At 40.4% G+C, this 13,645-nt stretch overlaps 1 protein-coding gene across 4 annotated transcripts in view; it reads left to right on the plus strand.

Annotated features, from left to right (window-relative positions):
• The first annotated feature begins 464 nt into the window (after positions 1-464).
• sema3fa (sema domain, immunoglobulin domain (Ig), short basic domain, secreted, (semaphorin) 3Fa) overlaps positions 465-13,645 on the plus strand; it is a 51,325-nt gene continuing 38,144 nt past the window's right edge. For all 4 annotated transcript variants that reach the window (XM_075461240.1, XM_075461241.1, XM_075461242.1 and 1 more), the window contains exons 1-2: positions 465-761; positions 2,190-2,341. In XM_075461240.1, coding sequence (XP_075317355.1) covers positions 2,230-2,341 — 112 coding nt within the window. In that variant the 5' untranslated portion in view covers positions 465-761; positions 2,190-2,229. The remainder of the gene's footprint in view (positions 762-2,189; positions 2,342-13,645) is intronic.

Below are 13,645 nucleotides of genomic sequence, written 5' to 3' on the forward strand. Positions count from 1 at the left end.
ATTTAACTTCTAAGCAGTCCAAACATATGGAAAATGTGATATTATAATTGCTGTCAATGGGAAATACAGAACCAGACTCTGAATGCAAGTAAAACAATGTCAATGAGCTCTTGTCATGAACTAAGATTTAAACAACTATTGATTCTGTTTTTTAAAGGAAATGTACATTAGCGTGTAATGATAGAAGCAGAATTCATTTGAAAACTTTCCTCCTGTTGTTGAGGGAACTTGACATTTCGACACCCCCCCTGCTGCGGATATTTTCACTAACTTCAGTTGTCCTCTCGTAAGTTTACTTTTGAAGCCCCCTGGAGTGCACAGAGATGCAGAGCAAAGTGATTTTGTATCACATTTTGGGGAGGGACGGAGCGCACGGATGCTAAGGTAGGTTCCCTCCCCCATGGGTGTGTCCTCAGCCCGCAGATCTCAGTCTATCCACCTGCAAAACTCGCTTCCCTACACTACTCATTTGAGCGTCGCAGCGCACGGCTGAACCCTCTCCCTGCTGCTTGTCTCCAAGAACAACTCTTTGTTTGTCACCTCCTCCAGTGGAAAATACGGAATCTGCTGATGCAATTTAGAGATCCCCTCAAGTTTAAGCGGCTGCGGCAAGTTGATTTAAATCCAAGCTTTGTTTAGCTCTGGGATAATCGTGCAGGATCTGCGGCGGATACGCTTGCGGACAGAGCAGCTCTAACAATCTGGGTGGATGGTTTTAAATCTTGACCAGCCGTAGCACAATATTCCCTGATAACTGGAAGGTAGGTAATAGTGTGACTGCCATTGTGATGCATGACAGGACAAAACAGTTATTTTTGTTGTGACAGATGCGCTCTTAAATCAATAGGAAAGCACATTTAGTGGAGAGGAGTAACAAGAATAATGTCAGTGCTATCAGCAAAAACAAAGATTTAATCAATAAAGTGCAGTAAAATAATTGGGTTTTGAACATTAGAAATGATTATCTTTTAGAGACACACTGCAGCCTTTTATTTTTGGTGTGCCTCTGACACACTGGAGGTCGTTTGTAATAAGACATGACACTAAATTCTATTTGAAAATAATGTCAGACGCATGAGCTGTGTGTGTTTGATGGGTGATGTGAGTTTTGGGGCATTTCAAGTTTTTGCAGCATACGATGCTCTTGCTTGATACCAAATTAAACAGTGTCCTGCTAATACTTTTGACTGTTTAAAATCCTATGTACAGTTCTTAATCGACACGTGGTTTATCTCCATGTCCTCATAACTCAAAGCCTCGTCACATACTTGCTTTATTTTGGTTAACGGTCCGCTTTGGAGTTCTGCCTTCTGGGGCTCAATCTGCAACTCGATCTTAAGCTCTGACTGGCTATTTGACCTCAAGCTCCGATCCACGTTTACAAGTAGATCAGTGGCATACATGGATGATTAGACCAAAACACTAACACTGTGTTATTGTTTCTAAACCAATCACCTCAAACAGCATTTTTTTTTTTTTACAAGTTTTAGTGCCGTGTTGAACTTGTGTCAGATTGTTCGCACACTGATAACTTGGACAGTCATCAGATCCTTTTATGAGGATATTATCTTCAGCTCTCTTTGTGGCGGATAACCGCATGCTCATGCGCTTTGTGATTGAATCTGTGATCGCTGCCAGTAGCCTACGCGCCGGGTTTATGGAGCAACTCTACCTTACTGTGGGGTTGTAGTAAAACAAAAGCAATAATTCCCAAAGCCTTAACCATTCAAGTATTTTTGTTTTGTTTTGCAACTGGCCATTTTAAAGATACCTTAAACACATCCCATGTCAGAATTGTGAAAAGTGAGGATCTGCAATGAGGCCAGGCTCTTATGGCAGATAGAAGAAGAAGAATTTTAAGTTCCTTTAATTTAATTCCTCAAATGAGTGTACAACCAATTAAAATGAGCAGGTCAAGATTTTGAGAACTAGTTAAACTTTTTGATTCCATCATTAGATATGCAACCAAAATGCACAGCCAAAAAGCTTCATAAAGTCATCTCCAGTTGTTTACCTTTGCACTTCTCTCCTGCACTTAGTACTAAAGCTAAAGACTACACTAAGAAGCTAATTCTTCTTCAAACAAATCTGTACTTGTAGCTCAATAGCCAAGAATTGGTTGCTGCAGATGCTTTGTGAATTGAAATGCGTTGTTTATGGCTTGATGCTCATCATTATCTGTCTTTCAGCTCCTGGACTCTTCTTTTTTGTTAACAAACAAGAGGAGCAATGTTGTTGGACAAACTGTCCTGGCTGCTGGCCCTGTTGGCCTGTTTATCATCTGAGGGGCTGCCGTCCTCCGAGCCCCTGTCTGTGCCCAGAATCTTCTTGTCCTTCAAAGGTAAGGCACTGAAAGTAAAGCCGTGACCGAGTTTGTGGGCTCCGTGGTTTATCTCCACAAAAACAGATGTGATCAGGTGCAACACTTATTTTTCGATTTGCCATTCTTGCCTGCTACCTGAAATGGAGTGTTGGCACCAGCAGAATTCAAGGCTTGGTAAGTCTGGCTTTTGTGCACTCAGCCTAACAAGGAGTTTGATTGTGTTCAAGGGGCCAATGAGAAAAATGAGGAGATGTTCTAATGATTGTTCTGACCATTCAGGGCTGGAGAATTTGGCTTCATGGAATCGCCTGGCTGCTATTAGTGCCCCAAACAGGCCTTTGTGTGACCTCAGCTCCCATCTGAAATCAAGTCAAATTTAACACTTGGCTGGGCACACACTCTGGGTGCAGATCCAGTATGTTCTGAATGTTGGCCCGTGCCACATGAGACTCTGTGTGTTGAGCTGTCCTGTTAAAATAGGTCTCAGTGGGGCAGTTTCTGTTGCTTTGTCAATCCTGTGAGGATATTATGTCCATAGCTGTACTTGAGGTTTTATTGTACCGGTCTCTGAAGAGAAAATTTGATAACAATCCGAGTTCAGACCCTTATCTTTTACGAGTTTGCCGATTTTCTAGTTTACTGTGGTTTTTAAACCTTGAAAATTAAAACGCTTATATTATGGAGGAACAGTAGATGATATACATAATGTTAATTTTTTTCATTTCTTATATCAGAAATGATTCAATTTATTCCACTGCCAGAGTAAAAGTATTCTTTCAGTGCTGTTTCTCCTGTCAGCATGATTATGCAAAGAAAATTACCTTGCAAAATTTCCTGACAGTGGGTGGAGAGGTGGAGCACGGTCAAGGGAGGAATCCATTAACTTCTGATGCAGATCCAGATCACTTTACTTAAAATTTCAATGTAGTGCATTGGCCTTGGTGGAGGGCCGTGAGTGGCCTTCAAGTTTTTCTCATGTTACTCGATAATGTGCTTTTTTAGCCAAGCCAGTGGAAGCAGATTTAAAATAAATAAATAAATAAATAAATAATTAAATAGTTCTATCAGAGACTTTGTCTATTAAGGCTTGTCTTCCCTCTTTGTGTATCTGTTTGTTTCCTTTTGCTTTGTCCCTTGAATCCAATCATTTTCTCTAATCAAATTTGATTTCACGCATTAATGGTCTCTTATTTGTTTCATGGAAAGATTTTTTTTCTATTTCTTTTAATTATGTTTTTTATTTTCTTTTGTTATTGCTTTTAATTAGTTCCTGAGGTTACTATATGCATGACGGAGCAACTTCAGATCGCTTGAGACTAGAAATCCACATAATCTGTGCCTTCTCTAATTGTATAGATTTTAAAAGCCTACCACTGGGAATGCCTTATTAATTTTTCATGTGCTGGTGTACTTAACAAAGCACTTGACTTTAGATTTCATAATAGCAACACACCTCTGCCATGTATGTATCACTTATAATAAGTACCTCGTGATAATGTAATCCATCTCACGTTCATTGAGCACTTTGATTGTGATGATTAAACAAAAGAAGGAGAAACATCAGCTGCCATGCGTTGGAGCTGATAGAATCAGTCGTACAGTGTTGCTGAATTTGCTGCGTATGACCCAGTCCCGCATGTTTATCTATAAAGGTCACATAGTATCACTATTCCACTGATTATTTGCATTTTATGAAGCTGATGGAGTGGATTTTGCTGCATTTGGCTGAGATCCAAGCTTGTTACAAGAGAACCCACACTTTGTCTTTGCCTTTCAAATATTTTCCCTCTATCAAAGCATCAGACACTGGGCCATGGACATAATTGTACGCACATTTTCTCAAAGAGAAATATATACTGTAAGATGGCTTGAGAGCATTATATTGTGAGAACACTGCAAAAATGCCATACACACTGCCATTTAAAAGAGTCTTGTCCTGAGATATTTGTATTTATGCATGTTTTCATAAGCTCTGAATGTGTAAAAACCTGAGCATTTACGTGCAATATCATTGATGCATAATGTTACTAGTTTAATTTCTGAAAAAGAAATGTTGCATGATTGACTGATTTTTGTGTTAGTTTGAATTGTTTTATTATTTTCCATTGATCACTGCAGATAAAACACTAGTGTTTTTTTTTCTTATGCACAAAGTGCAACAGTATATTATTGTATGCAGGATTTCCACCTTTGAAAGCACAAAAATCCAGTCATTAGATAAGTTTTAGTGCCACATCTTGTAAGAGAAGGTTTACAACATAAATTACCATTCATTCATTTAGCCCAGAACAGCTACTGAGTATGTTAGTGCAGGCTGAGTTATTAACTGATAAGAACCAAGTGAGCAAACAGAGGATAAGACCAAAGGAATGTCCATACAAAGCAGATAATCAACCCAGACTTCAAAAGAGCTGAAAAATTGGAGACAGACACACATTCAGAAAAGTCCAGCAGTTAATCTATCAGGGTTGTGGAATTTCTTGTCTCACAACATCTAATATTCAGTTTTTTAACATCAAATAAACTGTAGCTGAGGTTTTTGGAAATATGTTTTTTGAATGAGATTTCAAATCACATGTCTTGTCTGTTACAAAAAGGGCCACATTCGTGCAGTTGTGTAAGTGTACTGTGTCTCATAAAGACCGAAACGAGACTGTCTTGTATCAGCTGCTGAGAACTCCTATATTTACTTTTAAACAAGGTCTATAATCACGTGCTATTTTAGAGCGCTGGACTCTGCAAGGTTGTGACCCTTCAAACAGAAGCCAGTCACTCCCGAGGTTAACAGCCCTCAAACTGTGGGAGAATGTCACCGTATTAACAAGTAATAGCTTGTTAGGCTAATCCTCAGGCACATTTGAAAGTGTTTATCTTTGTTTTTCTTCAGCCTCTGAACTCCACGGGAGAACACCTGGGCACAAGGTTAGCCCTGGGAAGAAAGCCTGGATAGGGAAGACAAAGCGAGGCAGTCCTGTAATTGGACTAATTTCAGGGACAATCTTAAGGTTGATCCTGCCTTTGGAGTCGCCCGCCCCCCAACCTCACCCGCTGGACAATCTTTAGTGCCTTGTAATGGGTTGACGACTGTCAAGCCTGAACAAAGACTTTACTATCTTTCCATCTTTCCTGACAGTTTTCAGTGTTAAGATCAGAAATGGGCACATGCCCTTCAACTTTTTTTTATTCTTTGAATAATGAGCTGCTACTGCGTTTGAACTTTCTATTTCTAACCCTACAACAAATGACAGCTTCCACAGATTATGTTCCATAGGCAGATTTATGAGACTTTTGTCTTCCACGTGTTATCTCAGTGTGACATTCCTCTATGTAGGTGGTCCTGCGCTGTTGTCATCTTTTTGACGTCTCTGGTGAAAGAGAAAGCATTAATCATCCTTGTCCTGCCCCAAGCTGCATCTTATCCCAAGACTGTTAAAGGGATAGTGGAGATTGCGCCTTTCACAACCTGTTCACTTATGTAACTTTGACATTGGAGACACTGCTAAGAGCGTCAGCCAAGCCTTACCGCAATCAAGTTCTAGCAATCGATGAACTGCTGAAAGCTTATCCATAGCTTACCTCTTTGCCAACATATGATCCTTGGACAGTAAGGATGGATCTTTAGTCTCACCAGGAAAGTCAAGACGAATACAACAAATAAGGTTAATGAATGCATCATTCCAATATATGTTAAAAAGCCTTCATCAAAGATAGGCCGAGAGGCTTCATAAAGCCATTGTGTTCAGTTGGCTAATCATTTGGGAGATGGCATTCAGTCTTCATGTACTCACTGAAGGGTGTTTCCATTATACTGTCCATCCCAATTATATCAATGAAGACAGGCTCAATACTAAAAACAGCAGGCAGTTTAAATCAGTGCAGTTAAATAGCCTCAAGCCGCAGCCTCTGAATGAGCCAGATAGTTGAATCAGTTCTCACTGAGACAACTGTAACAGAACTGAACGTGTATGTCATTCTCATAATCCAGAAACCGTCTTGCTGTTCAGCTACGAAACTGCTGTCATTGATTAGCTGTATCATGGGACCACATTACAGTGGCTATTAATATATCATATTAACACACACCATCAGAGGTGTAAACACACTGAGACATGCTTTGCACAAAGAAACAGAGATTTGCATAATATAATCATTAATTTGGTGACACATGATGATGATTATCAACAATTTGCCAGATGGTTATCAACAAAAAAACTTTCAGTTGAGCAAAGCACTACAAATGGAGCCAGTTGGTTATTCAAAATCTTTAGTAGAAGAAGCAAAAACATCTTGTCCACGGAGAAAAAATGTTTCTTTATTTATCTGTAAAAGACAAAAAAAGAGGCATGTTCGGACCAGTTGCTGAGGTATATGGAAACCGTGCAGGTCTCCGAAGGCCAGTCTACCATCACGAGCTGTTTCTCTGGTTGTATTTGTGCAGCAAGTAAAAATGCTGGACTGACGTAACAGCCAGCCAACTTGTTGGTAGCTTCTGTGTTCACCCAATTACCTAATATTTATGTTGTTTTAACCAATCACTTTACACTTATGTCATCTGGATCAATCAACATGCAGTTACATTACACATGGTTTCCCTCTTGTGAGAAAGCTTCACTGAAAGGAGCTAAATAAAGATCCTACAAAAGAAGTACTTTGAATCATGAACCATCAGCTGCAGTTTCTGTGGTGTGGACGGAAAGAAGAAGGAAGACTTCTCTCTGATAATTATAAGATCTATGAAAAAGTTCATTCAGTCTGAAAGCACATAAGCTCTCTGAGAAATGCTTGAGGTTTCGAGGCTTTTGTGAATATATTTTGTTCATATTGTTGCTTGTTTGTTCAGACTACTCTGACGCCGTAAACTGTTTTTTGCACGCTTCGACCATGGACCTGCTGGGAGCATGTGGTTTAAACTGCTTCCTTTTTTTAGATTATCTGACAATGTAATGGCTGTGAAAAATATTTCCACAAAGTAATGTGTGGTGGCTGTGGCATGCAAACCCCCAGCAATTATAACAATACTTAGATACTTTTTCTCCAGAGATGTTGCTGGTGAAGGGGGGGGGGGGGGGGGGGGGGGGGGGGGGGAGTTGGTGTATCCCAGCAACCCCAGGATGCATTTAAGTCAAACTATGATTCTTCAGGAGAGCAAAGCAGAAGGTGACAGCTTCACTGCTAAATATAGTGTCCCTCCTGTCTGTTTCTTTCTCTCTTTGCCTGCCTCCCCTCCTCTGACTCGTCATCATCCTCCTCTGCTTTTACTCTATGCTCACACCCTCTCTATCTGCTTGTTGATAAGAGGCTGGCAGTGGGAGCTGAGGGAGGAGAGCACCCAGTGCGCCGCTCACAGCAGGGGCACTGTTTTAGCACACGCAAAAAGCTTAAGGCAAATTGCGAGAGAGCGGAGGTCTCTAAAGTGGTCAGAATTTCTTTGAGAGGAACACACAGTGAGAGAGAAGGGGAATCTTTAAAGCAGGATTAGGCCGATTTATGACAGATTTTACATTGCAGCTCCACAAAATAATGCGTTTGTGCAGAGATATTTTGTATATAAGGCTTGAATTGAAATAATGTCTCTAAATTATGTTACCTATTTAGGTCATTTCTGCTTTACATCATTAAATGGCTCCCCTCCATTTAATGATGTAACACATACATGTTGTTACTCCTGGTGAAAGGCCCTTGATAGAAAGCATGTTTCTACAATTTCATTATTTTGTCAGAGTTGGCCTATAAGCACTTGTTAATACTGAAACTGAAACTCCATCCATATCAAAAATGCACAGCAATTTAAATGAAAACATAATCACCCTGTTATTCCTGCAATCAGGCACTTTAATTATAGGTTTATTTTTTGTACTAGGGAGTATTAGATCTACACCGCTTCATCAGAATAAACTCAATTACAGATCCACCTTCTTTTTTTTTTTTAACTGAGAAATTATCAAGATGCTTAGTGGGGGAAGACAGACAGCAATATGGAAAGAATTTGGATTTATGGAGTCATAAAATTCCAGGAACCTCCAGTACACAATTTGAGATTGGCTGTGGCAACAACATAACTTCCTCTTTACTGTAAATTTTAAACATAAATTCGAAACATAAATTTTATTGTTTAATTTGATTATGCACCCAACCGAGTGGCCCTGTTGAGAAGGGTGCTATTACAGCCGTACCTGTTTACTACAGGTCACCTCTCACTGATCTGTGCTCTCCTTAGTTGCAAGGTAATGGCTTTAGTGGCCCAGATGTTAGCCCCCATGAATCTGTTTACGTTATTGGCCAGAACCGATGAAAACTTATAGCTTCATTTGTTTTTATGTGCACATTTTTCCAGCATTACCACATCAACATACATAAGGTTACTCAGAATTTTTTTTTTTAAATTTACAGCTGCCAAATAGGGGAGGCTGCAAGATTGGGATTACCTTAACGACCTATAATTCTCATTTTATTTTTTTGTGAATATTGTGAAAGAGCTTAATATACCCCGAGTCATTTTCTTAAAGGTACCTTAAACTATCTGAAAGAAAATATAAAGTCCAAACAGAGTTCCTTTTGACAAGGGAGGGAAACAGTTGAGGAGACATTCCCTATTTGGGAAGTGATCTCTTGGTGGGAGAACAAGAATACTACAGTAGCTCACAGAGAGAGGATCATGGGGTCAACTGCCTTCTCGTTTCTGTCCTGCCTTTCTTTCACTTTTTTACAACTTCTCACCTATTTGACTTGCATGCAGAGGCACCTTGTCACTAATAACAAACTCTGTGTTTTGTAAAGAAGGTTTACCAAAAAATGTGTCCAATACTTCTTAAGTCAGAGTAAATCATGTTAAACAAATTTTTTTCTTGTAGATAAGTAAAATAAAATTAGATCATTACAAGGTTTCCCTTTGAATCAGTTTCTAAGTTATATACTAATCCTCTTCAACTTTGGATCAGATTAAGCTTTGTGATTTAGTCACTAAAAGATTTTTCCTGCATGTAGGTAATGTGGCAGATTTAGTAAATAGCCCTTCCAGTTCTGTCTGCAAAATAAAGAGGGGCAACATTCAGCAGGAGCTGAGAGACAGCCTCACTATGATAGTTGTGTGTGTGTGTGTGTGTGTGTGTGTGTGTGTGTGTGTGTGTGTGTGTAGATGAGTGTTAAACTCTGTGTGCATGTGTACCGCCTAGTGCGTTTGTGTCTCTTGGTCTCTGCTGTAGCCAGTTTTTTTAGATCGAAATGTGGCAGACAGGATAAAAATAGATGTAAGCCACAATGGTACATCAGACACATGTCTTTTCATTCCCTCTTGATTGAGAAGCATGTCTGAGTTACGAGGTTAGTACAGCATTTGTGACTGTTTTCTAAGCACTACTATGCAAGCTATCATTCTTGAAATGTGCTTTTAATCATTAAAAGGGCAGATTATTACACAGGCTGCGATGAACCATGCTATTGTCAGATGGGGAGCAGGAGGGTGGGGGTGTTGAAGAAGACGACAGGTTTTGTGGTTAGAGGCAGAGTTTGAGATAGTAATGGCTTTTTCCCGAGGTTGTTTGCTCTAGATTCAAAGTGACAGGGAGGAATGGGAGAGAGCATTTTAAAATTAATTTAAAGTCCATGTGGTTATGTCTGCCTTGTTTGTTTTATGCATGTGTGTCTGTGTGTGGGTGCTCGCTTGCTTTCAGAGCTTCTCCTGCAAAGAATAGCTATCTATGACACTGCTTTGGTTCGGTTGCCATGGCAGCCTCTACCTGTCACTCCTTACAAACTGGATCGGGTTCAGATGAGTCCCTCCTCAGAGAGGAGGTGGGATGCAATCACAGCCGTGTGCTTATTTCCCCAGATGTCTTCTGTCTCATCTCCTTTTTGGAAATCCTGAAGCAAAGCAGCACCCAGTCCTCAAGGCTTAGTTAAGACAAATGTGAAAATAAATTTGCTGAAACAATAGACTTTGATGAGACCGTGGTGTGGTCTGTCTTCAAAGTAAAGGGAAGTTGGCATGGAGAGTTCAGTTAGAGAATAAGTCAGGGATTGATTTCTGTGCAGAGGCTCCACCCAACTGGACATGCTCTCCAGATGTGGCTGTTGTCTGGGAGTCCTTAGATGGGGGGTTGCAGTACAAAATTAAATTAAGGAGACAGCAGGTCAAGGGCACCCCTCCACTTGTTTACCTTTGACAGCTATCATTCATTTTCATTTGTCTGTCAGTCTTGGGGTCTTGTTACTGCAGTGCCATTGACCTCACTGTCCTGGTGGCCATTTTGAAGGGTTCGCTGATACAAATGCAGCTTGTTAAGGCGTTTAACAAACTATGTTGAAGTTTCAGGTATTTAATCAATAAATGCTGAAAAACATTCTGCATTACTCTGCAAGTAATTGCATCCAAGTTGGAGAAATTATATAGGAATTATAGCCTTTTTAATGTGTAGAGTTCCTGTTGTTTTTTTGTTTTTAAAAAAAAAAAAGATAAATAAACACCCCTAGACACTGCATTAACAACTAATTGATTTGAAAAATATCAAATAAAAGAAAACATGAAAACTTTTCGTCAACACTGTAATTTCAATTAAATCATAGTCAATGCTCTTTTTTTTTTTTTTGTTAGGGCTATGCTTTGCAGAAAACGTCACTGTTACAATACTGAAAGAGTGTAAAGTGCATATTATCAACTGTAAGTGCTACAAATCTTTTCATTCCAGCTTGGATGTTTTGGGGAAGGGAGTAAAGGAAGAAATAAGAGATACAGAAGGACAGAGTCAGATAAGGGCTGCAAGAGAAATGTGGACTGTCGGGAAGATGAGCTGAGAGGAGGAAAATGTGAGGGGAGCAATAGAGCAGAATCAGACGGTGCTCTGAGAGCGCTAATGGACTACAGGGCATCAGTGTCAGGTTTGCTATCTCAACCAGAGCATGGATAAATGGAGGGATTTGAGAATGAAAAGGAGGAAAGAAGCGTGGGTGCACAAAGGCATACTCAGGACAAATCGTGTCTGCTTCACATTAGCTGTATGTGAGTGTTGGAGGAGAAGGTTTACTTCAGCTGGTGACTGCTCGGACAGCCTCCCCAGGTCAGCCCTGTGCCAGTGCCCTGCCAATAACCTTGTGCTGCAAAGTCTGTTGTTACAACGAATGCAAACTTCTAACTTTGTTCACACTTGCATATTGTCACACAAATCCTCTTGAAAGGAATTTCATGAGTAATTTGGCCTGGCAAAACAATTTGGACTTAAGCCACAAATGAAAAGTTGAATTACAAACTTGTACAAAGATTTCTTTCTGCAGAACCTTTTCATGATCAATGTCTGTCACTTTGCTGGTTTAGAAAAGTTTTATGGGAACTGCATCTTCTCCTGAAAGACAAGTCAAGGTTGCTTTTCGTTCATGACATCATTTAGCTGTTGGGGATTTATTATCACAAACATCTCTGTGTGCATGCGTTGGATGAAAACCAAGCAGCTGTCTCTGTGATTGTGGTAGAAGTGAGGTCTATGGTTGAGCCTGACCATGATCATGTAGGAGGCTGCGGCGGTGCTGTCTCACTGTTGGACGCGAAAAAGCCGTTGCATTCTTCCTTCTCGGCCTGCCTACTGTTAGTGCTGCAGTTCATCATTTTAGTTACTACCCTCTCCCACTTTTATATGCTCTGCATACATTCTCTCTGCATGAAACATAACTGATGAAAACTGAGCCTTCTTCAGATGCTAACTTCATTACAGAGCCCACATTTAAAGTTGGAGATGTAAATGGTTGGTGATCACCAGAGCCTTTCTTGTCAGATTGATTTCACTTGAATCTGATTTGTTTTCCCCAAGTTCCATTAGCTGCTATGGTTTCAGGCAAGTAATGCCTGAGTTTTAAGGTTAGGTCTCTGAGTAAGATTGAGACTGTATGGCAGAGAACCTCCTGAACCCATCCTGTCCTGGAGGAGCAACAGAGAAAAGTGAGGTGGAAGAGGAAGGGCAGAGTGTGGTGGAACTTGAGGTTTCCGGACCTTGTTTCTGGGTTAGTACGCTGATGGGCTCCCTGATAGTTGTGAAGGGGAGGAGATGGCCTCTAGGTCCTAATCTTTGTGGCAGTTGTATTGTCGTGATGCCAAGATTTTCTCCATGCATGCCCTGTTCACTCCCTTTTGCCTCCAAGCTTTGTTTGCCAGCCCTGTTCTCAGGAACCTTTTCTAGGTGTCCTTAATGGCATGTTGGCAATGTTGTCCATGGTATTTGTGCCATATGTGTGTGTCTGTGTTCCAGCATACATGAATGAGAAAAGGGCCTCCTATGTTGCTGTTGTTTTTGTTGTTGTTGTTGGTATCGACGCCTTGCTCATTCCTGTGAATGGACTGCTGGAGCTCAATAGGAGAGGGGCGTTTGTGTGGGCTGGGTCCATCATTCATTTATTTCATTTGTGTCCGAAGGGAAGCGGAGGGGGAGTGGCATACAACTTTGGCACGACATTAATGTTCAGGGCACCTCTGTCCTTTTCCTCCCCCTGCTCACTCTCTATCCATCTCTCATCATTTGCGTCTCTCTCTTTTCCTCATCTTGGCATAAATGGGGAAGCAGTCATCACTCAAAGCTTGGCTATGGTCCTGGGCTTTCATGTTTTGGTGGATTTCATGTTAGATGAATTGATGCTCCTCTGGACATTGGTCTTCACCGCACAACATTGATGGAGGAGCACAGACAGCCTTTCACAACGCTTCTAAGAGGCAGCACTTCCTGGCACAAACACAAACGCACAAACTTTTTTTTTTTTTCATGGCTGACATCTTTTTCTAATGCGGTCGACTCAGCTGATGATCAGACAGAGGAAGTACAAAATGTTGTTTGACACTGGGAAGATCTCCACCCCAACTGATGCTTTATTCACGTGTAATCACATTTTTAAAGTATCAGATGCTTGAAATTCATTAGTATACAGCTTAGATTATACCAGTGTCATTAGCAAACAGGATTGGTGCACAGTGTGAAATTTACCTTTTCTCTTGTGTGACTGGATTAAGCTGTCCTACTAAACCATCTGTGCATGATTAATTAGTCACAAATCATTGCAATGTATTCTGAGCCACAAGAACTAGAGAAACTCAATTTACTGAGGTTCAACACAACACTGCACGCTGTGTTGCTTAACTGAATTAATGTGTGTTGTATGTGAATCGGAGTACCGCTGCATTTGTTGTTTAAAGGTGTAAAAATGTTTTTTTTTTTTTTTAAAGTTTGCGTAGCTAAACGTGCTCCACATTAGCTTTACTGTTTCGCTAAATGCATTTATGCAGTAAGTTACTTCTTTATGGTTAAATACATATCCACGTGCACAGCAATTTCAGCAAGATCTCTTGTG

This window comes from Odontesthes bonariensis, chromosome 3 (genome assembly GCF_027942865.1).
Source record: "Odontesthes bonariensis isolate fOdoBon6 chromosome 3, fOdoBon6.hap1, whole genome shotgun sequence".
Lineage (NCBI taxonomy): Eukaryota > Metazoa > Chordata > Actinopteri > Atheriniformes > Atherinopsidae > Odontesthes > Odontesthes bonariensis.